The sequence below is a fragment of the Candida albicans genome, chromosome 5 (genome assembly GCF_000182965.3).
Source record: "Candida albicans SC5314 chromosome 5, complete sequence".
Lineage (NCBI taxonomy): Eukaryota > Fungi > Ascomycota > Pichiomycetes > Serinales > Debaryomycetaceae > Candida > Candida albicans.
Window position 1 is genome coordinate 997879 of NC_032093.1, and position 26463 is coordinate 1024341.

Consider the following 26463-nt stretch of genomic DNA (forward strand, 5'->3'; position numbering starts at 1 on the left):
TAAAGTATAGCACCTTCGCACTCGTCATTACTAACAAAAAAACAAAATTGCTTAATGTGCGAGGTGCAAGTGAATCAAATAAACCAGTCACGTGTATAAAAATTGTTTTAGGGCTACAGCCCTAAATGTCAAATCAACTAAAACCATTTTAGATCTGTACTATGTCTAAAAATTGTAAACTGTCTCCACTGTAGCCACATGTGTATTATAAATAAAGTAAACTAGAAACTATAACTTCTTATACAAAATTGAAAAAAAAAACTAAATAAACCAAAAGAAGAGAAAAGACAATAAAAAACTGCTAGCAAAGTTTCAATTCTAACCTTAGAATATATTCAATCAGCAATTGTTATCACTCAAGTATTTCTAGGAAATAAATCGACTGGTTCCATATCGACATCTTCGTCTTCATTTAGAACTAAAGGTAGTGTTTGGTTTTCTCCATTCGGAAATACTGCTGGCTGTTCTATTTGGGGTGCATTCTGTGGGTTATTAATAATAGTATTCTGTGCTCTTTGTTGTTGTAGAGGTGGTTGTAATCGCAACTGGCCTTCATTTGGAAGTTGATCTGGAGCTTGGGTTTCAATTTGACCACGATTTTGTAAATTTTCTTGCTCTAGCTGTGGTTCTTGCTGTTGCTGTTGTTGGCGTTGCTGCACCAATTGTTGATTCAATCTATTTTGATGCTCTAGTAATCTCTGTTGATGGTGATTCCTGATTAGTCTTTGGAAGTGCTCTCTCATTTCATCAGGACCCATGTTGCCTTCGTTAAGCTCTCTGAATATTTCACGATTTATTTCTGCCATATCAGGATGCCCTAAATCTGCAGTGACACCTAATCCACGTCTTCGTTCCCAAATATTCATTTCTTCTTCATCCATATCAATATCTCCATTCAAAAATCTCCTTCTACGTTCATTGAACAAAGTGTGAATATCACCTTGGTCAATTTGATATGTTCTTTCTTCAACAACTTGATTCAAATAATTACGCAATTGGTTAACACCGTGCCCACTGAAAACACAAAACAAAGATTTCTGGTGTTCGTTAAAATCTGAAGGTGGTTCACGACAATACTGTGTTATTTCTCTTCTTAAAAATGAAGATATACCAGTAAGTGACAAATGTGTTAATTTTGGACAATTTTTCAATAGCAAATAAATTGGTCCAATAGTAAGGTTCGTACAGTATGAAAGATGTACCCTTTCAAGACAATCCTGTTCACCACGACGTCTAACTAGCTCTAAAATTCCCAAATCTGTAATCATGGAACATTTGACCAATCCGATTCTCCGCAATTTCGGCAAGTTTGCTAATTCAACTAGTGTCCAATCTGTCAACTGTGAACAGCATGCTAAATCAATGTATTGTATTCTATGGCAGTATCTCACTAAAGCTGCTACTCCGTAATCAGTAATCAACCCACAATGGCCCAAATGGATATAATGCAAACTTCTTCCCAATTGACTCAATGCCCTTAACGATGCATCTGTTATCTGCATACATTTCGACAAGACGACATTTCTCAATCTTGGAGCACAGGAAACAAGCTTTTCTACCAATCTATCAGTAATGGCATTGCAACCCGTTATATCAATGATTCTCAATTTTTCCAAAATGTGTCCTTCTGGAATAGATTCAAATAATTTGTCGGTGATTCCTGGGGCATTACTAATTCTAAACTCCCTTAGTTGTGTCAAGTCTAAAAATATGCTTTTCAAATACTTGTCGGTGACATTTTCACACCCATGTAAATCAATTTCAACTAATGATTTACAATTCTCATACATTACCAATATACTTTCATCGGTAATATTAGTGCTTGAATTAAATTTGACACGTTTAAGCATTGGACATGATCTCAATAGCTTTATTATAGCTTCTTCGGAAACGTTGCCACAGCCCGGGGCGTATAATCCTTGCAATCGCGGACAGTTGTTGGCCAATGCATTAATAATATCATCATGTATATCAGTCACACCAGTTAAATCAATCGACTGTAACCTTTCACAGCCATTTAATACTTGAGTGATGGGATACCGCGTAAGCTTAGCACAATTGACTAAAGTCAACCTTTCTAATCTAGGACATCCTATAAACAAACTTAGCAACTCGTCATCTACTAATTTGGTCATAAATGACAAATTCAATCTCTTGATAAATTGGCGATAATCCCAATGAGTAACTGATTTGTTTATTTCCATAACTTCTTTTATCTTCTTGAATGCAGAATCATTCTGCATATGAGGACGGAACCATAACATTTCAATGATCAAATCAGCGATTTCGGAGCATGTTGTTAATAAAGAATACCAGTCTCTTCTCTCTAAATAGTGAAATATTTGTAATAATATTTCTGTTGGTAATCTCAAAAGAGAACGCTTATCGATTTGGTTGTTGTGATCCAAAAATGGACCGTGAGGGCGTTTAATGCTTGATAACCTTCTTTTGTTGACTAGGGACTTTCTTAACTCTTCGTAATCATTATATTCATTATCCATAACAAAATCACCATCATATGTGTGCATTTTGTGGTTGCTATTGCTATGGTTACTGTTGTCGTTGCTCATTTCACCATCGATATTCATTTCGTTGTTGCTATCTGGTGACGATTCTTGTTTCAACTCGTGTAGTGTCTTAATTGTGTTTCCTGTCTCAGGCATGTTAGACAAGTCGTCTAGACTGGTAGGTGAACTCATTGATGATATAAATCAAAGAAAAAAGAGTTATGAATAATCTTGAGTTTGATGGGGGAGTTGTTGTTGTTGTGAAAGTACTTTGAAACGTTGGCAAATAAGGAGAGAAAATCAAAAACTCTTTGAACTCTTTCTTTTTTTTCTTTTCTTATTTTATGTCGTTCAAGTATTGTATGTTTTTGTGTATGTTTTCTTTTTCCCAAAAAAAAAATCAAGAATCAAAAAAGAAAATGAGAATGAGAATGAGAATGTGTTGTGTTGTGTTTCTTTGTTTATGGAATGTGTGTAATTAGAAGAACTCTCCCAATATCAAAATCTATTTTAAACTAAAATATGTTCAGAAGTTTTTTGCAAAGTATTGTCAGTTGATACTGACCAGAACAACGATGGCCAATGACGTGCTTTAACTTCAAGAAATCAATCAATATTTTTGGAGTGTCAAGACAAAATTACAAACAAATCTAAATTTCCTACTAATAAAATCAATTACAGAACACACTATTATCAAAAAATTGGTTTGCAAATAATATGTATTAAACACAAGACACTCAAATTGGTAGTAAGTGAAAGTAGTTTTTAACTAATAAAAAGATAAAAAGAAATAAAGTTGAATAAAAAGGTTTGGAATTTGACTTTGACTTTGGGTGGTGGTAGTAGATTGTTAAACAAAGTTGATATTCACGCTTAGAGATAAATTTTGTTGTAGTGTCTGTCGGCGGTGTGAGATTGATTACGTAGGCGGATTTTGTTTCTTTCTTTCTTTCTATCGTTTTAAATTTGTTGGTGGTGTTGTTTTATCTTAAAGTACCACTTTCCTAATTTGGCTTTTGTGTCGGACAATTCCTTTTCATTTTTTTTTAAGTTTCTTTTTTTATTTATGGGTCGCCTCATTCAAATTAATATTCAATTGCTACTTCATAACACCATCATAGTATGCAACCCAAACAACCCACACACAATTTATGATTCAATTCATATGTAGTTGTAGCTGCTGAAACTGATAATTATGTAAACTACTATCTACCCAGTTATGTTCAATTCTAAATTCACCAACCGTCCTTGGTTGTAATTGTCATTGAGGTATAATTTTATTATGCAAATTGAAAAATATTTAATTTTGTTTATTTTTTGGTATATTCTTGCAACCAAATTTTTATTTAACATTTGTTTTACGATACTTGAGCTTATCAAATCAGATTGTTTAACAACCACTGCAAATACGATCTTCTCATATCTGACAACCCTAGCTTTAGCTTTTATCAGCTCCTTGGATTTACTCAGCTGTAACAGCGCCAAAGTTTTCTTTACACCTTCTACTATACTACAAAACTACAGTAAATAGTCAATTAATTATTTAACTATACAAAACCACCAATTCTAACATATCATAACTTGATCATCATACTTGCATAAATCTTCGAACCTCATTATTGGGCACCAATGAACACTTCAATTCTGTTGGCTTGAAATTACCTTTGTTCTTTCATTCAAGTGTATGCGTCTGTAGTTTGATGACAAGAAAACGCAAAGTAGAAAAAAAAATCCTTCACATTAACACTGAGTATTCAAACTCATCTTACCACACTAATCATCTATTCGTTATAATGAGTGAATTGGTCAACTATATACACGAGTTTGGGACTGCATTAAAAGAAGAAAACCCCAGTGATTTTATAAAATGTATAACTATCAGTCCTACAATTACAATAGCTAATACTCGTAAAGAGTTCCCAGAACCAAATGATGTTGATTTGTTTCATATTCCAGAAAAGTTTAGACCGGTTTTAAAATGTCATATTCAATTAATGAAAGCAGTTTATAATGAAAAATCACTCGATAAGGCATTCGATGTACTAAACCAGTTGATTTTAAATTTGATAATGGCCAGTGATTTTCTAACCAATTGGATAAATCGTCCATTAATCAAAAGTCTTAGTGAATTAGTCGCCATTTATAAAACCAAAGAAAGCAGAAACCCAGAAGACTTGGACTCATTTATTGAGGATGATGCCGATGCTTTTGGTGGGACTACACAATCTCAAAAGAGTTGTTTGGAATCTTTAGTAATAACCTTCAGAAAAGCTTGTCAATTATCTCTTGGAGATAAAAATTTAGATTCGGAATTGACTAAACGAAATGATGTCTATTATTTTTTAGCAAATTTTGTGAAATATTGCTTTAAGTTGGGTAAATTGGATTTGGCTAAATCGGTTATTAAAGCTGTGAAAAATATCAGTAATAGATTACCAGCACTTGATAGTACAGTGAAAACCAAAAAATATGGTGTTATTTATTTATATTACCAAGCTTTGATGGCATTAGATGATGGTGATTATATTGAGAGTGAAGAGAATCTCGAGTATGCAATGAAATTAATGGATGACTATCAAGATTTAAAAAGTAATCAACTTGGTCAAATTTTGTTAGTGTTAATCCCCTTAAAGTTACATAATCATGGCCAATTCCCACTGAAAAAGATCTGGTTAAAATACCCGGTTTTAAGATCTTTATATCGTGACAACTTTTTGAAAGCTATATTGGAAGGTAACATTGCCAGGTTCAATCAATCTTCAGAGAAGTTTCAAATCATATTATTGAAAAAACATTTATATGTTCTAATAGAAATGTTGAGGCCTTTGGTACATTTGCAGTTGATTAAAAAAACGTATCGTTTGATTATGGAATTGAACTCTGATTCAAAATCAAAACACTTGGTTCCTATTAGTGCATTCCAATTAGCATTAGAGTACTCAACTTTCAATAAAGACTATGAATGTGATTTCAATTTTGCTGGAGACCATTTATATGCTATCAGTAAGAGTGAAACTGAGTGTATTTTGGGGTATTTAATATCAAAGGGAAGAATAAGGGCATACCTTAGTACTCTTAAGGAGGGATATGTTGTATTTGCCAAAACAGATACTTTTCCTAAACCACAGTGAATTGAAGAGAGGGAAGAAAGGAAGCTAGCTATTGAAAAAAAAGTATTTCACCAATTGAAAACCAGGAGTTATGCATTGTTGTTTTTATATATACAAATATATACACGCATTAACTTGTCAACACAGATTATATACAAGGTCAATTAATAACATTTACTGCATTGTCGTTTTTTATTTTGGCATAATTGATTCTCTTCTTTGGTGTAAAACTAATTGGCAACATCAAATCCATCATGACATTTTGCAATAAAGAATAAAGCTGAGAACTTATCCAATATATAGTCAACGCAGCAGGAGCATGTAAAGATATTGCCATCATAAATACAATCGACATTTTAGTTAAATTTCCAAACGCATCTGTCAAAGTTGGACGAAACTTCAATTTCTTAGTCAACCGCAGTAGTTCTAATGTCTTTAAAGTCCATTCTATATTGCATAATGCCGTAATACCTAAAATCACTGGGAAAACATGCATGGGATCGGCAATTGATAAATCTTGAAACCAAAGTATACCTTCTTCATATAAACTCGGATCCAATGCTTTATTATGAGTATTATCCCAAGATGACCATCCACTTAAATCTCTCATGGTTATTGACATCATTATCCATAATGGGACTTGAAATGCAGGTAGAATAAAATTTTTCCAAAGTTGTACACCATTCTTAGCAAATAATTCTTTCTGTCGTTTTCGAGCCTCTTTTGCACTCAATAATAAAATTTGTTCATATTTCATATTGCTCAATGTTGAACTGGCTTGAATTGAAGTAATGTCTTCTTTGGTGTTGGAATTATTTTCGAGTTTCTTTTTGGCCTGTTGAACTCGTCTTGCCAAGTTTAATTTCAATATGGGATTCATTGCACTAACTAGCGGACGTAATTGACTTTGTTTTTGAATTCGTTTTCTTTGTAATATTGCCAAAGGTAGAGTCCAGACAGACCTCAAAGTAAAAGTTGTCAATGGTATAAGTGCCCACCAAGGTAAACCACTGAATTCATGTACTGTTTGGAATGATGAAGTCATTGTGTTAATTATTGCATTATGATCTATTGAAAAATTTCTAACACCAGGGTACTTGTGGCTGGAATTTTGAATAACTAACGGCCCTAGTCGATTGAATTTATTTGAAAACATCGTTATCTTATACTTCACTTGTTTTGTACAAGTTGTTTGACTCCCAGCTTCTAGCCTTCTTTATCCAGACTAATTTTTTTTTAGGTGCCAGAATTTTATCAGACCAGAAGCTTAACCAACAAACAAAGAAACTAAGAACAAAACTGAAAAAGAGAGAGAGAAAAAAATTGGAACTCTTTTCAACAATCAATACAACAATTTATTCAAGATCCAATATTAATTCATCATTACAATGTCAAGTAGATCTGAAAGAGCTTGTATGCTATGTGGAATAATCCAACCTATGAAATCTTTTATTGATTATGGATGTCCCAACTGTGAAAGTCTTTTACATTATCAATATAATGATAATAAACAAGTGCAGGATTGTACTTCACCATCTTTTGAAGGTTTAGTAGCATTAGGTGAAGATAATAAAGGGTCATGGGTAGCACGATGGTTAAGAATCGATTCATTTACAGCTGGATTATATGCTGTCAAAGTGAATGGGAAATTACCACCTTCAATAATTGCTGAATTGGAAGAACAAAATGTGATATATCGACCAAGAGATGGCTCAGCTGAGGATTAACAATGGTTTATAAAAATCTAAAAGGTCTTTAATTACAGCATACCAGAGGTCCTTGAAATACGTATAAGTGCATCGTGTATTATTTGTTTTTTTTTTTTTGTAAAGTTATTTAATATAAATTAGTTTTCTATAAAGTTGTTTCAAGAGATTTGATTGTTTGTTTCAAGTTTTCCAATGTACCAATCTTGTTCCAATTATTACGGTCTTTCCAAATGACATCCATAAGTCTGGCCATACACACCTCTAGTCTTTCGACATTGTAGTCTTCAGTTACGTCAAGAAGTTCTGTTGTAATCGAATCTAATTCTTGTAAGTCAATCTCAACTTCTTTCGTCAAATCAATATTAAGCTCTTCCTCTGCCTCAGATTCGGATTCAGATTCATCCACGTCGTCCACTGACATGGAAACATCTTTCCCATTACTATCTTCAGATATCTTTGTTTCAACCTCTTGTATTTCCACTTCAGCTTGTTTAGTAGGGCTATTGACTTCTTTAGGAATTACATTTTGTTCAATTTCTATTATGTCTTCCGTATTATTTCCAGTTTTCTCATTTTCAATAACTGGTTCATTCTCGACAACTACCTTGGAATCAGTCTCATTCGCATTCTCAGTGGTGCCATTCATAAGCTCTGCAACTGGTAATACACCGTTTGGAACTTCTTCTTCTGCTGCTTGTTGTTGTTGTTGTTGTTGTTGTTGTTGAGCCTGCAATTCCTCTTGCTTTTTATTCCATTCTTCCTGTAATTTCTTATGTTCTTCCAAAAGTTTTTGTTGTTTCAATAAATCTCTCTCCCTAACTTCTTTACATGCTTGCAAAAATTCCGGCGTGGAAAAATCATCCACACCAAATTGGGCATTGGTCATCATCTCATTAGCTTTCAATATTCTTTCCCTATCTCCTGAAACAATACAATCTTTTACAATCATCTTCAAGTCTTTTAAGAATTGCTTTGGCTCACTGTAGTATCCATTCCATAATCTCTCTTCAATTAAATCCAAATCCATGTTGTAGTAGTATTTCCCGGTAGCCAACTCTTGAATCATATTTTGATGTGCTGGGTCTTCGGATCTCACGTACTGAACCACGTAATTGTTGAATGGGTTATTTTCCAAAATGGATGGTTCAAACAAATGGGCTAACAAATTCTCATCTATAATAGGTTTCCTAAACTTTTTATATCTAACTTTAAACAAGTCCATTAATCCGGCAAGTTTTATTTTCAACACATTTTTCAACTTTGTATCCTTATATTCTTGCTCTTTTAATTTCTTCTTGTTTAATTCATCATTGGAAATCTCAGCAGTATTCTGAACCACTTTCAATTCCTTTAGTTTTCTCTTGGGTCTATTTTCCAAATCGTTGACAAACTCATAAGGTTTCATCAAAAGAGTTTTTTTTAAGGTTTCAAAAAACTCAGCTCGGGCTGAGCGTTGTGGATTGTGTAATATTACATTATTAGTAGCATTTTGAAACCCAAACACCAATTTTATTTCATGTGACAAGTCCTCAATTGGTGTTTCAGAAATCCCCAACAAAAGCACTTTTTCGTTACTTTTCAATCCACGTAATAAACTTGTTAACGTGGCCCTTGCTGGATCTGGCAATACGTGAAACCAAATATCAATATTAGGAATAAATAAAATGGCAGGCTGGTGTCGTCTGGCTTCAATAAATGCTTGTACAATGGTCAGCTCTGGTGTTCTAGTTGGTTCTCCAAACATAGTTCCTAAATCCAAAGACTGGACTTGAAAACCTTCCAAATGATTTAACACAGCAGCACTAAGATATTGCTGTCCATTACCTTCGTTACCACTTATCAATAAATGTGGTCGACAAATCCTGGAATTTTCTAAATTTTTGAGCAACTGTTGCTTGGCAAACCCCCCGTCTTCATCATTGATTGTTGGATCAAGGTATTTGGCCTCGTCAAGAGCAGTAAACTTCTTCCTGCCATCCAACCCCACCGTATTTGGCAAGAGCTGATTCAATTTTTCAATGATCTCCTGGTATTCAGATTCCAACAATGGTTTCAAGTGTTCAGACAAAGGTGCAGATCCCGAAGATGTGGATCTTGCACTGGAGGGGACTATTTTCTCAATTGCTTTCATGAAATCCTTTGCAATAACTTTTACTTTTGATGGATTTACCTTCAATTTCTCATTGGTACCGTAAATCTGAGGATATTTCCTTTGTATACTATTAAGAGCTGCTTCTGTACATAATGCACGTAAATCTGCCCCTCCATACCCTTTTGTTAATTGAGCAAGCCTTTCCAAAAATAAGTCTGGTAATTCAGGATTCCATTTTCTTGTGTGAATTTTCAAAATTTCTTTTCTAGAGCCCAAGTCTGGCAAAGGGAAATAAAACTCACGATCAAACCTACCCGGTCTTCTTAAAGCCGGATCAATTGCATCAGGTCTGTTAGTAGCCCCAATCACTATGACTTGACCTCTATTGTCCATCCCATCCATTAGAGCTAACAATGTAGACACTATACTTGCATGTATTTGCTCTTGTTTAGAAGATCTTACTGGCGCCAAACCATCAATTTCATCGAAAAAAATGATTGAAGGCTGCTGATTCTTAGCTTCTTCAAACAACAATCGCAATTGTCTTTCAGCTTCACCGACCCATTTACTCAAACAATCAGCACCCTTTCTCATAAAGAATGTAATTTTTCTTTCTGATGTAGAACAACTGGCAGCCAATGCACGTGCCATTAAAGTTTTACCAGTACCCGGTGGACCATGGAAAAGAACACCTCTTGGTGGTGTAATGGCAAAGTTTTGATACAATTCGGGATATAATAATGGTAAAGCAACCATTTCTTTCAATTGATTTATATAATTATCAAGACCACCAACTACCGAAAAATCAATATTCATGTCAACCCCCAAAGGATCTGTATCGCTTAGAGTGCTTTTCTTTTTCTTACCACTGGTGTCATCGGATCCACCAGTAATCAATTTGGGCCCACCCACGTTCGGTTTTTTATCTTTTGGTTGCTTTTTGCTTATTGTAGCCACGCCATTTATTGGTGCAATTTCATCCTCTGAACTATCTGAGTCACTGAAATTTTGACCTATAGCAGTCATATTTGGAGCACCCGTCATACCGGGAATAGGAATCCCGCCAGGTGGAATGTTCTTGCCAAACAACGAAATCACATCACTTCCACCAAAAGGACCAGCTGTTGGATACAAGATTTTTCTAAACTCGTTTTTGGGAGCACCGGTTCTTCCTCTTCTGCTTCTAACAGTTGTGGGAGTTGCCTGTCTATATTCATGTTCCAATTGAAAATCAGCTGTTATTGGCGGAGGAATAGTATAGTCGACTTTTGCACGCTGACGCAATTTGTGTGGTTGTCCAACGTCCTCATGGATAGGGGAGGAGTCGTATAGTTCAGCAATTTCCTTTTGAATATCTAATTCTCCTTCAGACTCCACCGTACCATCCGCAAGGGTGTTGTCAGGATCATCTAAAGCTCTACCAGATCTGGTTGCTCTTTTAGAACCAGTCCAACTTGAGTTGGATTTATTCTTTCGAGTTCTACTTGTTTTCCGTCTTTTCGGCTTCACACCGTATTCGCCATCATCTTCTTCGTCATCGTTACCCCATTCGTTATCATCTTTCACAATAAAATTGTCAGTTCGTTTCTTTTCTACAAATTCCTCATCATCAGCAGATAGAACAATATCATCGTCCTCGGATTCTTCAACTTGATCTTCTTTAAATTCATCGTCATCCGACTCAATATGTGATCTTTTTCTGCGGCCCCTACGTCCTCGCAGCTCAGGGAAACCATCTTCACCGTTCCCACCATATTCAACACCACCCACAGCATCTTCATCTTTTAAATCTGGAGCCTCCACTTCATTAATGTTCAATGCAGCATCATCAGGTACATCTTTGATACCGCCCAACTCTTCTACCACATCTTCATCTTCATCTGTTTCTTTGTAAGAAACTGTTTTCGTAGCTCTTCTAGAAGGCAACTTATCGTAAGTGTGATCTAAATCGTCGTCTTCGTCATGAATGACTCTTCTTTGTCTACCTCTTCTACCCATTTTTGTTAGTTAGTTGCAAGTCAATCGAAAAAGATGCAATTTTAGTATATATAAAGGATTGTAGTTTTTAGCTTGTTTTTTTTTGCCGTATGCTCTTGGAAAACCTTCAGGACAAAACAAAAATGAAAGGGATTATTCAATCAGGATCTGGATAGATATAACAACTTCCTAAAAAGTTTGATTGTTTGTATCTAGTTAATGATGTGATGTTTAATCGTAAAAAATCTTGGAACGCTATCAAGCTGGGTACTTTTCTATTTCATTTGTTTTTCTTCAGAGCGGAAATAACTTTGTTGAAGATTTTTGTTAGTAATAAATTGGGTGGCACACGCAAATTGGAAGAAAAAAGAGAGCGAATTTCAGCAACCACAATAACTTTTGAATAAGCAAATTGATTAAAAACTAATGCCCAACTTTCATGTTTCAATTAACCCGATGTTTTTTTTTAAAAAAAAAGCAAAGATTAATTGATCATGATCAAATGACATTACAATTACAAATGCTTCCATTTTTGTAAATGGTCAACTTTTTAAAAAGTTCATGAAAAGGTCAATTTTTAAAGGTATTTTAGGCAAACGACATGAGAAGAAGTAGCAAAATGATGGAAAATAGAATGCAGCTAATTTTTTTTTGCAACCAAATTCAATTGGGGCATGTAATCGAATCTTGTATGTTGTGGTGATTAGAATCTACGATATGTTTTTCGTTTGGTTGACAAGGATTTTCTTAATAAAAAAAAAGCCCTTGAGTCCAAATTCTAGACTCGAGAATCCGAATCTGAAAGTAATTGTCCTGTACACGACTTGTTTTTATTTTCGCGTTTTTCTTACCAAGTGTGGATATATACTCTAATTATGTGTTACTATTACATCTATTTACAATTCTAAGAAAGAAGAAAAGTCCATTCACTATTTACAAATTTGAATCATTTAATATCTCTTGGAGCAATTTTTTCTAGAGGGACTTTATGTGACTTGGAATTGGCACCAGAGCCATATTGTAAATCTGCACCAAATGTAGTAAACTCTGATGTACGTCCAGAAACATTTAATCTATCAAGAATTTTCTTTGACAACTGAGGCATAACTGGCTGTATGAGAATTGATGATATTCTCGTGGTCTCAGCACATAAGTAAACAAAATAGTTATTAAGGATTCTGTACTTTTCCTTTAATTCAGCGGGGGTCTCAGGAGAGTTGATTAACTTAACGTATGTCCATGGCTCTGCACTCTGGAAGATTTGGTTGGCTTGATTAATAACAGACCACCAGCATTGAATAGCTCTAATGTAGTCAAAATTTGTGAAATAATGATCCATCTGATTATATAAATCATTTAAATCTGTTGTCAATTTGCTTGAAGAAGATAAAAGGCCCTCAACAGAATCCTTATTAATTGTGTAGGTTTCAATTATTTCACGTATGTTATTAAATTCACCACTTGCTGAACTTTTCACGGCTTCTTCAATGCTAAAGTTTTTCCCGCCAATTCGTGAAATTAAGTTACAATATTTTCCCAAAACAGCATCTCTAGATCTTTGTAATAACTCTTCACTAAATTTACAATCGTCATCGATGTTTGAGTTTTCAACAAGGAAAAACCGCACTGGGTCGACACCATAATACTCACTAATTTCCATTGGATCAACCACATTTCCCAAGCTTTTGCTCATTTTGAACCCATCACACAACCAATGAGAGTGCACTATCACTTGTTTTGGCAATTCAATACCAGCTGCCATTAAAAATATTGGCCAATAGATGCAATGGAAACGGATAATGTCTTTTCCTATCACATGAGTGGCTGGCCATATACTATTTTCAGGAGTGACAAATTTTGAATCTTGAACCTCAAAACCGTGGGGAAATTTTGTGGCCGTCAAATAGTTTAACAACGCATCGAACCAAACGTAAATCTTTTGAGTGCTGTCGTTAGGTACCTCAATACTCCATTTCAATCGGGAAGATGGTCTTGAGATTGACAAATCAGGTAACTTAGTGTCCTCTAGTTCTTTCAAAATAAATTGATATCTATGTTTTGGTTTAATGAATTCAGGATTCTGTTTTAAAAATTGAATCAATTGTTCTTGGAACATCGACAACTTGAAAAAATAATTAGTTTCCTTCTGGTATACAACCTCATTTTTAGTTTCACTGGATATTTTCACTGCTTTTCCATTCTTCACCACTTCTTCTATTTGTGTTTCTGGGAAAAATGTTTCATCGCTGATGGAATACCATCCACTGTGAGTATCAGTGTAAATAAACCCTTTTTCCATCATCAAGTTCCAAAAGTAACGAACTAGCTCAATATGATCATTATCTGTGGTTCTTATGAATCTGTCATAATTAACATCAAATTGTTCTGCCAATTTGGAAAAGTTTTGGGATACTTTATCAACCAATACCTTAGGTTCCAACCCAAGCTTTTCCGCCGTCAGTTGGATTTTCAAACCATGTTCATCTGTACCAGTCAACATAAATGACTCTTTCAGTGGATTTAATTTCTCCCATTTGTTTCTTGTATCTGCTATCAACATGGAATACAAGTGGCCTATATGTGGTGCTGCATTGACATAAAATATAGGTGTAGTTATATAGAACGGCTTTGTAGATTTATATCTAAGCTGAATTAAAGGTCCCCTGATTTTGAATCTCATGGTCTAATAATCAAGATATATGTTAAAATGGTTCGACTGTGCTACTTTGTTGTTGTATAGGAACTAGCTACTTTTGGTGGTTAATATTTTTTTTCACTGTATGTACTATTTTTTTTTACACATAATTATACAAGCACTATCCTATAAGCCATAAGGTAATAAGTACCAAAAAAATAATACACTAATTCTATTTACTTTTCCTCTACATTTTCTACAAATATGGCCATTAAAGCAAAAACAGTGTAGAACATGCACAAAGGATATGCAATTAATGGCCTGACATTGTGCAATTTCAAAACGCTCACGAAAAATCCACTGGCAGAATATGTACACCACATCACAGCTATAGCACTCAAAATGTATCCAACCAAGTTATCCAAACTGGTGACAACTCCCAATACACTAATCAAGACTAATGGCAACAAGCAATACCCAAGTACAGACGCCGATCGGATCAAATCAATAGTTGTTTCATTGCTCATAAATTTGAATAAATAATGTAAACCTATTATTCCAAACAATCCAACCCCATAAATGTAACCAAACTGAACTTTCCCTGCTAATAGCAACAATGTACCAAATAACAATACAAACAATATAGGTCCAGCAAGATCCAGATCTGCCATTATATCACTTGGAATATCTTTAGTCAATGGATTTAACACAACTAATGTTTTACTTCTGATGTGCTGAAAATTGATGCCCAATTCTTCTAGTAATGGTGGTTCTCCAGGGTAACCTGATGTACCGAATGCTGCTAATAAGCCCGGAGTCAATTCCCCATTACCCATTACTCCACTCACATCTATATTAGAACCAAAATTGGAATCCATTGAACCCATCATACCAGAGGTTCCTTGCGCGTTAGTTGGTTGTTGATAGGAATAATTTGATTGGTAAAACTGCATGTTTTGGGGATTACCCATTTGTTGTTGATAATAAGCCATATTGTCTTAATATTTGAAAGCTTGAACTATATTCAAATTGTACAATAATTGAGATAGGAGCAAAGCAAAGAAGCTTCAATTGAATGTAAATAATTTGTGTTTTGATTTGTTAAAGAGCTTTTACATTTTTTTTTTTGAAATTGTTCTTTGCTGGAGTTAAGTTTTCTTTTGTGCCAAATAGTTTGCATGGGCACGACCTGTCGTTTACACCAAGATTACTCTAGAAGCTCTGTGTCAAAGTATAATTAGATCAGGGATTATACAGAACATCGTTTTATCGTCTCAATTAAAGATTGGGCACACTTTAGTACTCTATAAATTGTGAACTATTCATACCTACGTGGAGCCATTATTTCAACTCTTGGTTTGCCTTCGGAGTCGTGTCTGATTCACCGAAATCATTTTTTTTGCGTCTATTGCTGACATTTTTTTTTTTCTTCAATTATGAACACCACTGGCATATACAATAAGAGACCAATCCACAGTGGAACCCTTGGTGCTAACCATAATGTCTCAGTCATTGATAATTTTCAAGCCATCTGGTAAGGTGGAATATCAACTTAATAACAAGATTCATCCATTCAATGAGTTCATTTCTTCAATAGTCAACGAGACTTACACCACCATATCATTAAATTTCACCACAAAGACATTAAACAACAGACGGTTTTACTGTTACAATAAAGACAACATTTATGTTGCTCTATATTTTGACAGCATAACTACTATAGATAATGATCAAATTAAGCAAACTTTAGCAGGGATTTTAAAGACTTTCAACAAGTTGGAACCAGAGTCTGATGGTGAAAAGTTGAAAAAATTAGTGGACTTGCAATTCAATAATTTGATGAAGTTGAAACAACAAGAAAAAGTTCAGGAACCCACTATTGCTAGTCCTGCAAGGAGTGGGTCCAGTACTCCTAAAAAAATTGAGCCTAAACAACCAACAAACTCAAAGAAGATGAGAAAATGGGATAATGGGGAAATAGTAGAGGCAAATGACGGGAAGGCGTTGGATTACTCTGGAAATCAGGATGCTGTGGGTAGTGAATCGTTACCGGAATTAAAGATTGACAAGTCAGCATTTACCAAGGAGCGAGATTTGGTGCTTGTGAATGAGTTGAACGATATTCTCAATGAGTCAGATGATGAAGGTGAACAGGTAGATGAAACTAATGGATCTGTGGGCAGTGGCTTTTTTTCTAAAATTAGCTCATATTTGGGTGGAACTATCAATGTCGATGAGGTTTCTAAGAAATTCCGTGAACAATTGATAACGAAAAACATCACTCCGGGGATAGCCACAACAATTATTGACAAAATCAAAACCAAATTATCTGCAAATAAAAAAGTTACAATGGCAGTCTACAAGCAAGCACTCACAGACGAATTAACCAAGATATTGACGCCAAATGTTTCTACAGACTTGTTGCATGATATAAAGAGAAATGCCGAGCTTAACACTAGGCCGTACGTTATATCCGTTGTCGGAGTTAACGGTGTTGGTAAGTCAACAAATTTGGCCAAACTTGCCTTTTGGTTTTTACAAAACAATTTGAACGTATTAATTTGTGCTTGTGATACTTTCAGATCAGGTGCTGTGGAGCAATTGAAAGTCCATGTAAACAATTTGAATCGTTTAAATGAGGCTTCAACAAATACAAAGTCGAGAATTGACATTTTTGAGAAAGGATACGGAAGTGGGGATCATGTGGTTCAAACTGCAAAACAGGCTGTACAATACGCAGAGGAGAACAAGTTTGATATAGTTTTGATAGATACGGCTGGTAGAACCCATTCAAATGCCAAGTTGATGGCCCCATTGAAGAAATTTGGGGATGCAGCAAATCCTAACAAGATTATTATGGTTGGTGAAGCTTTGGTAGGTACAGATTCTGTTGAACAAGCCACAAACTTTAATAAAGCCTTTGGTAATAAACGAACTTTGGATTTTTTCATTATTTCCAAAGTTGACACCGTAGGTGATTTAGTCGGTACAATGATAAATATGGTCATGGCAACAAATGTTCCTATTTTGTTTGTCGGTACTGGTCAGACGTATACTGACATTAAAAGGTTGAGTGTGAAGCAAGTAGTAGAGATGTTGATGAAGTGAGAGTGTTCATCAGAGTACTGAAATAGCGATCTCAATGAATATTAATAATAGTTTTTTTTTAAAAAAAAATTATAGTAGACGGTTAATTGCATGTTCCTGCTTTATAGAGCATGTACCTGTAGCAAGTAGATTTACTAACTGGTGATCTGCAATAAACTTGGAGAAAATAGCAACAATAAACTAACAAAAGAGTTGTAGCAAAAGTTACCGAGAAAATGAACAAAACTCTTAGTAATTGTGTAGCAATGCTTACTAAAAACTTTGGGAGGACAATTCGGTACATTGTTTTAGATTTGCCCTGTCTATAGTATGTTGTCTTGTGGACCATTTATTCGTCAAATTGTTTGTCTCTTTGTCTTTACTTCGCCATTATTGTTTTTAGCTCTAAGCCTTGGTTGGGGAGAGGAGGAAAAGGAGGAGAAATGAAATGAAATCTGTATAAAGAATTAAATTGATCAATTTCAGGTCCACCACAAAACCAACATTGTAAAAAAAAAATAAATTGGAAATAAAATAAAATGCCATTCAGTCAGTCAGTTATTCGGTTAGTACCTGTCTCTGTCTGTGTGTGTGTGAGTTATTTTTCTTAAGGGAGTCAATCGTATCTGAATTTGGATTCAATATTTCTTCAATCCCTTAACGATTTCATAATTTTCTTTTGCTTTCTTTTTACATACCCTGGTTTTTATTTTTCCTAAATATTTTTTCAATATAGTATTTGTTTGCTTTCTGATCTAGAAGAATTCAACTCAACCCAGCAATGAGATCTTCTGGCTATTTAAATTCCAACAATGGATCATCGTCATCTTTGGAATCGACTAATGTAAACAAATCAACCGATAAAAATCAGTTGTATCTCAAAGTTGTTTGCAATTGTGCTACAGATTTAGTACCACAAGATACTACAGGAACTGGCAGTGAGTCCAAAAAAGCTTATTCTTCCAGCAAATCAATAAATCCAGTTTTGGTTGTCCAATTAAACAATACCATCAAATCAACCTCCAAGAAATTAAATACCAATCAACCCAGTTGGAATGACGAGCTTTATATGCCATTAAAGAACCAAGACGATTCATCTTTACTAATATTCTCTGTGTGGGATAAGCATACAAGATACAAAAACTATTTAGGTGAATTGAGATTAAACGTAAAGGATATTTTCGTCGATAATGGTAATTTTGTCGACAAGACAGAATTGAAATGGTACCACTTGAATTCCAACACCAAATATCATTCATTTGTCACGGGTTCAATTTTAGCTGGTTTTGAATTGGTAATCAAGAATAAGAAGAAGCGATTCCACAGCTCCTATAACGATAAATTCCAGCAATTATCTATAGATTCAGATGTTGAGTCTGCATTTAAAAAATGGTTATCCAGTTTGACTAAACCAACAATTTATTCTGTGAATAACAAAATAAATCCCAATGATCAAGGTTTTTATGATGATGAATTGGTCAATGAATTCGAGCTAGAATCTGTTTTGACAGAGAGATCCAAGAAAAGCCATTTGAATGTTCCAGGAGGAAATGGTCTATTGTCGGTTCCTGGTGATGATTGCCATGATGCCGGTTCCTTTTCAGATGCATCGTTTCTTTCAGATGGTGGATATGCAAGTGATGCGTCTGCTAACTTGTTTGACCAAAAAGAGACATCGTCAGATCTGAAGAAATCAAGAATAAAGTCTAAAATGAGACTTCGTAGATCAAAACAAGAATATGAAAATTTCGAGTTGGCAAGTCGCCAGGTACTTGGTGTTGTATTTATTGAAATTGTCTCGTGTGAAGATTTACCACCTTACAAAAATTTTACTCGTACATCTTTTGATATGGATCCCTTTGTGGTTGTTAGTTTTGGTAAGAAAACTTTTAGAACTGGCTGGAAAAGACATACTTTGAATCCGGTTTTTAACGAAAGATTAGCTTTTGAATTGCTTCCTCATGAAAGTAATTTCAGTATTCAGTTTTTAGTACTTGATAAAGATCATTTCTCGTTTCATGATAATGTGGCTCATATTTCTTTGCCGTTGAGAACATTAACTGAGTATGCAACAGCAAAACCAACTGAAGGTGACAGTTCTGATGTCAATACCAGCGATAGTACTAGTTTTAGTCAAACAGGAAATGGTTTTACAACTGAGGATACAGAATTCCCAGAAAATGATTCGGTACAAATTATTGAAAACGAGACTCCAAGCAACAAACAAAGTCGTAAAAGATACTTATCTCGGAAAAAGGTTGTTGGAACACAATTAGATTTGAAGAAATTTAAAGCCATGTCTTTAAGTTTACAGTTGCATGATCAAAAATATATTGGTAAATATGCACCCAAGTTAAAAATTAGAGTTAGGTTTGAAACTTATACAGAATTGCGTAAGAAATTTTGGAGAGTTTTATTAGAAGAAAGTAATTCGACCCCAGAAAATCGCGACAGTTGCGATTACATTGAATTAATTTCTTTATTAGATACATTGGGATGTGTTAATAGTGATGAATTGGTGGAATTATTTTATTCCAATTTGGGGAAACTGTCTTGGGGAGGTGATTTATTAACTTTTGATGAAATCATTGATCAAATGGAAACCTACGTCAATCAAAATGTTGAGAGTGGTAAAGTTAAAATATTTGAATTTGAAAAGTGTCCAATTTGTAATGAAAAAAGAGTTTCTAAGAAGCAAGATCTAGACATAATTACTCATTTTGCTATATGTGCTAGTAAGGATTGGAGTGTGGTTGGTAAATTACTTCTGTCGTCGTATGTTACACCTACTCAGGCTACGAAAAAATGGTTTACCAAGGCATTGATTAAGTTGACGTATGGGAAATACAAACTAGGTGGGAATTCAGCCAATATTTTGGTTCAGGATAGAATGACAGGAATTATAGTAGAAGAAAAAATGAGTGTTTATGTGAGATTGGGTATAAGATTATTGTATAAGGGTTTAGATAAAGCTAGATCTAAAAGAGTGAGAATTTTATTGAAAAATATGTCAATCAAACAGGGTAAAAAATTTGATGCACCACAACTGAAATCAGATATAGCTTCATTTATTAAGTTTCATAAACTTGACCTTGACGAATGTGAAATAGATGACCCATCGCAATTTGCTACGTTTAATGACTTTTTCTATCGAAAACTAAAACCGGGTGCTAGAGAAATAGAGGATGAAAAAAATTCCAAAATTGTTACTAGTCCGGCAGATTGTCGGTCGGTGGTTTTTGAATCAATTGATAAGGCAACACAGTTGTGGATAAAAGGTGCAGGGTTTACTATACCCAAATTGATTCATAATGATCATCTGATGCGTGTATCTTCCTATACATTGGGTATTTTCCGATTAGCCCCACAAGATTATCATCGGTTCCATTCACCAGTCGATGGAGTTATTGAAAGTATTAAACATATTGATGGTGAGTATTATACCGTTAACCCAATGGCGATTCGATCGGAATTGGATGTATTTGGGGAGAATGTCAGGACCATTGTTACAATCAAAACAAAAGATTTTGGAAATATATACTTTATTGCTGTTGGTGCTATGATGGTTGGATCGATTGTTCTTACAAAAGATACAGGATACGAGATTTCGAAAGGCGAAGAATTGGGTTACTTCAAATTTGGAGGGTCTACTGTTTTATTATTAATTGAAAGTGATAAGTTCAAATTTGATACCGATCTTGTTAAGAATTCGTCCTCTGGTTTAGAGACTCTTCTTCGAGTGGGGCAAAGTATTGGTCATAGCCCAGACGTTGAAGAATACAAGCGTGACCATATCTCATTTGACAAATTGGATAAATCCAAACAACTTCGATTGATTAGAGTATTGACTGGTGGTGATTTGAAAGACAAACATAAGTTAAGTAATTGGGAAGCTACCAAAATAGATATGGAAGATTTTCAAGAAATTGAAGATGAGGAAGTATTTGATAAAGATATGCCCGATGAAGATGCATCGATCAAAAGTGAAGATTAAAGTCGTACATTAAGCAAATGAATAAGTAAGTAAGTAAATAAATAAATAAGTAAGAAGATTTTGAATAATAATCAATATATGTGCATATAATCATCATGGAACTGGACCATAATATGTTGCTGGTCGATATAGCTCTTCTTCCTGAAACCCCTTTTCTTCTTCTAGATGTCTAATATGCCACCCTACATATTCCATCTCTTGTTGGATATAGTGTATTTCCTTGTGTATTTGGGAATCAAAATATAGTGGGACAATGAAAACCTTAGTCACAATTGGAGTAATAATTGATCCTGCAACCAATCCTTTAAATGCAGAAGAGAGGTATGACATTCGTGAATATGGATTATGAAAATCGAAACTTAAATCACCAAGAAAGTGTGGATGTAATTAAAAAACAAACAAGCTCTGTTTAATAAAATAAAATCAAAAGATAAAAACAAGCTGGTCCCCCCAAAAAATATAAAGTAAATCAAAGATATTTAAATTAGAATTAAAGTAAACCTTTTCCCAAGAGTAAAAAAGAAAAAAATAGATCAAAAGTAGAATACTGAAAAACGATGAGGAAAGTAATCGGTTTAAATGATAACATTTTACAGTATTTATAATAAACTATATCCCACCCATGTGCTACTATTATCTTTACCATTCGGGGTAGATAGGGAAGAAAAATGAAATCAAATCCTTAAAAAAAAAATAATCCCGGGGCATTCTTCTAAAGTACAATAATAATAATTACACAATACTGTAAAGTCTTTGTAATAGAATATCTACTATTGCACTATTACACTAATAAAGAGTCTTTAACTTTGACAAATAAGAGCTACACCAAGAAGTCAGTTTGTTACTTGTCGGGTGATCATTTGAATAACGTAGTAGACCCTTTGATTAAAGTGTCAATATAAGAATGATCTGTTGTAACTTGATTCCCCGCTCATCTGTCGTTTTTCTAAGTAATTATTTCCTTTGTTTTTTTTTACGTTATCATCAGAAAATTTCTATCCGAGGATAATTGAGTCTTAATTCCATTACGTAATCATCACGACTCATGGAACGAAATTTTAAATACACACAACACATACACACACGTTACGTAATGTACCAAAAAGTGACACAAAAAAGTGAAAAATACTGTCAATTCTGCATATTTCTATTGTATATTCTAAATAACTTTACTTCTTTTGTTGCCCACCATACAACTTTCTCCATTCATCAATCTTCTTGTCATCAATTCTTGTGAACAAATATTGTGCTTTACCAATACAGTGACCTGGCAACAACACCAATTCAAATTTGTTTGTAATTGATAATGCAGGAGCATTCAAAATTTGATCAATTTTAACTGTTGTTTCTGGCATAAAAGGGTAAATAATAGCACTAACCAAATAAACCAAATTAATGGCAACAGCAACAACAGCATCAGATTTTGCTGGCTGGTTAGCATACAACGAGTTATCTAACTTGTTATCTTGCAAAAACTGGTTGCCTCTGGAAGATATAGCCATGGCAAGTTCTAAACCTTTTCTCAAATTCACATTTTCCATGTTGTCAATGTAACTTGCCAACAAAGAGTTGATGTCATTTTCAAACTTGTCGTAATCTGGTATGTTCTTAGTATCGAATTTTGGAATCACACCATTATATTTTGCAATAACAAATTTAACAATTCTGTTAACAAAGTTACCCAAATTGGCCAATAATTCGGAATTGTTCTTAGCAACAAATTCGTCCCAAGAGAAATGGGCATCTTGAGTTTCAGGTCTATTTGAGGCCAAATAATATCTCCAAACAGAAGGTGAGACACCAGTTTCCTTAGCATTGTTACCGAAAACACCAACACCTCTACTCTTAGAAAACTTACCGTTTTCATATTGCAAGTACTCAGTAGTGCTTAAATGGTGTAACTTGGTCCATTTATCACCAGTACCAATTTGAGAAGCTGGGAAAACAACAGTGTGGAATGGAACATTATCTTTACCCATAAATTGGTACAAATCAACGTTTTCTGGGTTTTTCCACCATTTGAGATAATCATCGGTGTTTGAATCTTTGAAATAATTAGCAGTTATGGAAACATAACCAATAGTGGCATCAAACCATACATATAAAACCTTGTTGTCGTATCCCTTTAATGGAACTGGTGTACCCCAGATTAAGTCTCTGGTAATACATCTTGGCTCTAAACCTCTTTTAATCCAAGAGTCGGTAATGTTCTTAGAGTTTCTTGACCAAGCACCTTTTGCCGATGAATCAAGAACCCATTCCTTCAATGGCTCTTCTAAGTCATTCAATTTAAGGTAAATATGAGTAGACTCTTTGACAACAGGGGTATTGCCATCAACTTTACAACGTGGATTAATCAATTCCAATGGGTCCAATAAGTTACCACATTTATCACATTGATCCCCTCTGGCATCTTCATAATCACATTTTGGACAAGTACCTTCAACAAATCTATCAGCAAGGAAAGATTTATGGTGTTCACAATACAATTGTTCAGTAGTTTTTTCTTCCAAATATCCTTTGTTGTGCAATTTCAAAAATATATCTTGAGCAATTTCAGTTTGCAAGGAGGTTGTGGTTCTTCCGAAATAGTCAAATCCAATATCAAACCAATCATAGACTTCTTTATGAATAGCATGGTATTTGTCACATAATTGTTGTGGAGTGACGTTTTCTTCCAAGGCTTTAGTCTCAGTGGCAGTACCATATTCATCAGTACCACAAATAAACAAAGTATTGTAGTTTCTATTCTTAGCATAACGACTGTAAATATCAGCAGACAAAACCGACCCAATAATGTTACCCAAATGAGGAACATTGTTAACATAAGGTAAGGCAGAAGTAATTAAAATATTTCTTTCATCAGATTTAGGAAGAATTTTGTCAGCCTGTTTTTTCACTAAATGACCAGTTTCAACATTTTGCTTCCCAGTGTTGGTTTCCTTTTCTCTTTCCACTGGAGTGATTGCCAAAGCGTTTTTGATACCGGTTGCAACTTCTGGTAATTGTAAAAACTTACTAAACCACTCATTTTCTTTAATATCTTTGAAAGCAGGGTATAAACTAGCAAATACAATAATTTGAGATGGGGTCAACTCTTCTTTAGCAAACTTTGGCAAATCCGTAATTTTGGCAAGTTCATCTTTTTTGTTGGATTTAATTGCTGAATATAAAACTTGTTCTTCAAATTTAATGGCCTCAGTGGTGGTAAAGTCTTTCGCCAAGTATTTAACGATGGCATTTGGTTCAATCAATTCAAAACCAGATTTCTTATCTTTCAAAGACAAATTTGATTCAACTTCATTCAAAGTTAATTCCACTTTTGGTTCAAAAGCTGCTAATGCAATAGATAACTTTAAGTTATTAGTTAACGCTAATAATGTGTTGCCTTTAGCTCCATATACCTCCAAGGACATTATTGTTGTTTGGTGGGTTGTTGTTTAAAGTATTATGAGTCAACGGGCAAATTTTTTTTTTTGCAAATATATCACTAATATTTTTTTTTTCAACACCATTGTTTGAGTGAGCATCGAAAAGATGTGTGGTCTCATTCGTAAACAGAAACCAGTGTAATTCTGAAGCCACATTTGAACACATACTGGTCTGTCCCCATTAGTTAAACAACACCTTCACAGTACACTTCCAGGGACACAATTGAAAAAAAAAAAAGAAAATAGACTAAAACTTTAATTATGAGGAAAACATTAACTTCAATCCGTTTTTTGTCTGACGGTATTCGTGTCAAAGATAAATGGAATAGTTTGATCTCCGATCTCGTGGTTGAACCTACAAATAGTACAGGTCCACTCTCTGGAACCACTTATATCGTGAAAGACAATATAGCCACAAGCCATGGTTATACCACTGCTGCATCTAAAATACTATCTAACTATGAATCACCTTTCAATGCCACGATAATAGATTTGTTGTCAAGTAATGGTTCAAAACTAATAGGGAAATCAAATTTGGATGAATTTGGGATGGGATCAGCAAATTATAATTCGTATTTCAACAAAGTTACTAATCCGTATGATAATACTAAAGTTCCAGGTGGATCTTCTGGTGGCTCTGCTGCGTCCGTGGCTGGGAAAATGTGTTCATTCAGCATTGGAACTGATACTGGAGGATCAGTGCGGTTGCCTGCAAGTTATTGTAACGTATTTGGATTCAAACCTACTTATGGTCGAATTTCTAGATGGGGGGTTATACCGTATGCACAGACATTGGATACAGTGGGGATTATAGGTGAAAATGTAAATATTATAAAGCGTGTTTACGATGTGCTTAACAAGTATGACGATAAGGATCCCACTTGTTTGCCTGAAGAAGTGAGACAGAAAATTCCTACCACTAAAAAAGAAACATTGACTATCGGTGTTCCACATGAGTTTGTGTTGAAAGAGCTATCGGCTGATGTTAGAGAATCTTGGGAATATGCACTTTCCAAAACATGTAAATTGGGACATTTGGTAAAACCTATAAGCATAAAAACTATCAAGAAGGCACTACCATCATACTATACTTTAGCAACTGCTGAGGCTGCATCAAATCTTTCAAGATATGATGGTATAAGATACGGATATAACACCAATGAATTGGTTAATTCTCCCATAGAACTAATTGCAACCAATAGATCAGATGGCTTTGGAAGCGAAGTGCAGAGACGTATTTTATTGGGAAATTACACTTTGTCTTCAGACTCTGGTGACCATTATTTGAGAGCCACCCAAATTAGAGAGGAATTGTGTGCAGAGTTCTCCTCCATTTTCAACAATTCTCATGTGTTGCTTCAGGATGAGCAATCGCTGGATAAGGTAGATTTGATAATGGCACCAACATCAACAAGTACTGCACCTACTTGGGACGAGTTTGTTTCCGCAAATGAAAAAAATTTCTTAAACAGTTATGTGAACGATGTGCTAACTGTCCCGGCATCATTAGCAGGGATTCCAGCAATTTCTGTGCCAGTTAATGGGATCGGAATTCAATTGATGGGACAATTTGGTGATGATGATTTGGTGTTACAATTGGCTGATCAAATTTAGACGTGAACTTTATACTCTCACATTTAGTTGTATATGTATGTGTATATAAATATGTCAAATAAAATAATAATAGTAACAATAAAAAAAAAATTTAGGATTACACGAACGAACATGTAGTTTTATAAGTTGAATTATCATAACGTCGTAAGAAGTGGAACTTGAATGTGTACATAAAGAAAAGATACCGTAACATTACCACAAATTGAATTGAAACTTTGAAATGTGAATAGCTAGATAGAAAATAAAAAAAGTTGTTGAAATACTTTTCTTTTTTTCATCTAATACTCTTCCTCAAAGAACAAACATC

General features: G+C 34.5%; 12 protein-coding genes across 12 annotated transcripts; 5 read left to right on the plus strand and 7 right to left on the minus strand. All coding sequences in view use genetic code 12, as the record gives it.

Moving 5' to 3' along the window:
* Positions 1–356: 356 nt before the first annotated feature.
* On the minus strand, positions 357–2699 carry GRR1 (SCF ubiquitin ligase complex subunit; the record flags this gene model as incomplete). Its single annotated transcript, XM_716760.2, has 1 exon — positions 357–2699. One exon carries the CDS (start codon positions 2697–2699, stop codon positions 357–359), a length of 2343 nt encoding a protein of 780 aa, XP_721853.2.
* A 1508-nt stretch (positions 2700–4207) lies between these two features.
* On the plus strand, positions 4208–5638 carry CAALFM_C504610WA (uncharacterized protein; the record flags this gene model as incomplete). Its single annotated transcript, XM_716761.2, has 1 exon — positions 4208–5638. One exon carries the CDS (start codon positions 4208–4210, stop codon positions 5636–5638), a length of 1431 nt encoding a protein of 476 aa, XP_721854.2.
* Positions 5639–5777: 139 nt separating this feature from the next.
* On the minus strand, positions 5778–6662 carry CAALFM_C504620CA (membrane insertase; the record flags this gene model as incomplete). The annotated part of the gene is made up of 1 exon (XM_716762.2): positions 5778–6662. The coding sequence occupies one exon, from the start codon at positions 6660–6662 to the stop codon at positions 5778–5780; it is 885 nt and encodes a 294-aa protein (XP_721855.2).
* A 343-nt stretch (positions 6663–7005) lies between these two features.
* Positions 7006–7344, plus strand: CAALFM_C504630WA (transcription elongation factor; the record flags this gene model as incomplete). The annotated part of the gene is made up of 1 exon (XM_716763.1): positions 7006–7344. The coding sequence occupies one exon, from the start codon at positions 7006–7008 to the stop codon at positions 7342–7344; it is 339 nt and encodes a 112-aa protein (XP_721856.1).
* A 127-nt stretch (positions 7345–7471) lies between these two features.
* On the minus strand, positions 7472–11416 carry CAALFM_C504640CA (uncharacterized protein; the record flags this gene model as incomplete). The annotated part of the gene is made up of 1 exon (XM_716765.2): positions 7472–11416. One exon carries the CDS (start codon positions 11414–11416, stop codon positions 7472–7474), a length of 3945 nt encoding a protein of 1314 aa, XP_721858.2.
* A 925-nt stretch (positions 11417–12341) lies between these two features.
* Positions 12342–14075, minus strand: MSM1 (methionine--tRNA ligase; the record flags this gene model as incomplete). The annotated part of the gene is made up of 1 exon (XM_716766.2): positions 12342–14075. One exon carries the CDS (start codon positions 14073–14075, stop codon positions 12342–12344), a length of 1734 nt encoding a protein of 577 aa, XP_721859.2.
* A 191-nt stretch (positions 14076–14266) lies between these two features.
* TIP1 (transporter) lies at positions 14267–15022 on the minus strand (the record flags this gene model as incomplete). The annotated part of the gene is made up of 1 exon (XM_716767.2): positions 14267–15022. One exon carries the CDS (start codon positions 15020–15022, stop codon positions 14267–14269), a length of 756 nt encoding a protein of 251 aa, XP_721860.1.
* A 508-nt stretch (positions 15023–15530) lies between these two features.
* SRP101 (Signal recognition particle receptor subunit alpha) lies at positions 15531–17138 on the plus strand (the record flags this gene model as incomplete). The annotated part of the gene is made up of 1 exon (XM_716768.1): positions 15531–17138. The coding sequence occupies one exon, from the start codon at positions 15531–15533 to the stop codon at positions 17136–17138; it is 1608 nt and encodes a 535-aa protein (XP_721861.1).
* A 760-nt stretch (positions 17139–17898) lies between these two features.
* On the plus strand, positions 17899–21111 carry PSD2 (phosphatidylserine decarboxylase 2; the record flags this gene model as incomplete). The annotated part of the gene is made up of 1 exon (XM_716770.2): positions 17899–21111. The coding sequence occupies one exon, from the start codon at positions 17899–17901 to the stop codon at positions 21109–21111; it is 3213 nt and encodes a 1070-aa protein (XP_721863.2).
* Positions 21112–21204: 93 nt separating this feature from the next.
* CAALFM_C504690CA (uncharacterized protein) lies at positions 21205–21441 on the minus strand (the record flags this gene model as incomplete). Its single annotated transcript, XM_019475436.1, has 1 exon — positions 21205–21441. The coding sequence occupies one exon, from the start codon at positions 21439–21441 to the stop codon at positions 21205–21207; it is 237 nt and encodes a 78-aa protein (XP_019330981.1).
* An 839-nt stretch (positions 21442–22280) lies between these two features.
* MES1 (methionine--tRNA ligase) lies at positions 22281–24527 on the minus strand (the record flags this gene model as incomplete). Its single annotated transcript, XM_716771.2, has 1 exon — positions 22281–24527. One exon carries the CDS (start codon positions 24525–24527, stop codon positions 22281–22283), a length of 2247 nt encoding a protein of 748 aa, XP_721864.2.
* A 276-nt stretch (positions 24528–24803) lies between these two features.
* Positions 24804–26156, plus strand: CAALFM_C504710WA (glutamyl-tRNA(Gln) amidotransferase subunit; the record flags this gene model as incomplete). Its single annotated transcript, XM_716772.2, has 1 exon — positions 24804–26156. One exon carries the CDS (start codon positions 24804–24806, stop codon positions 26154–26156), a length of 1353 nt encoding a protein of 450 aa, XP_721865.2.
* Positions 26157–26463: the final 307 nt, after the last annotated feature.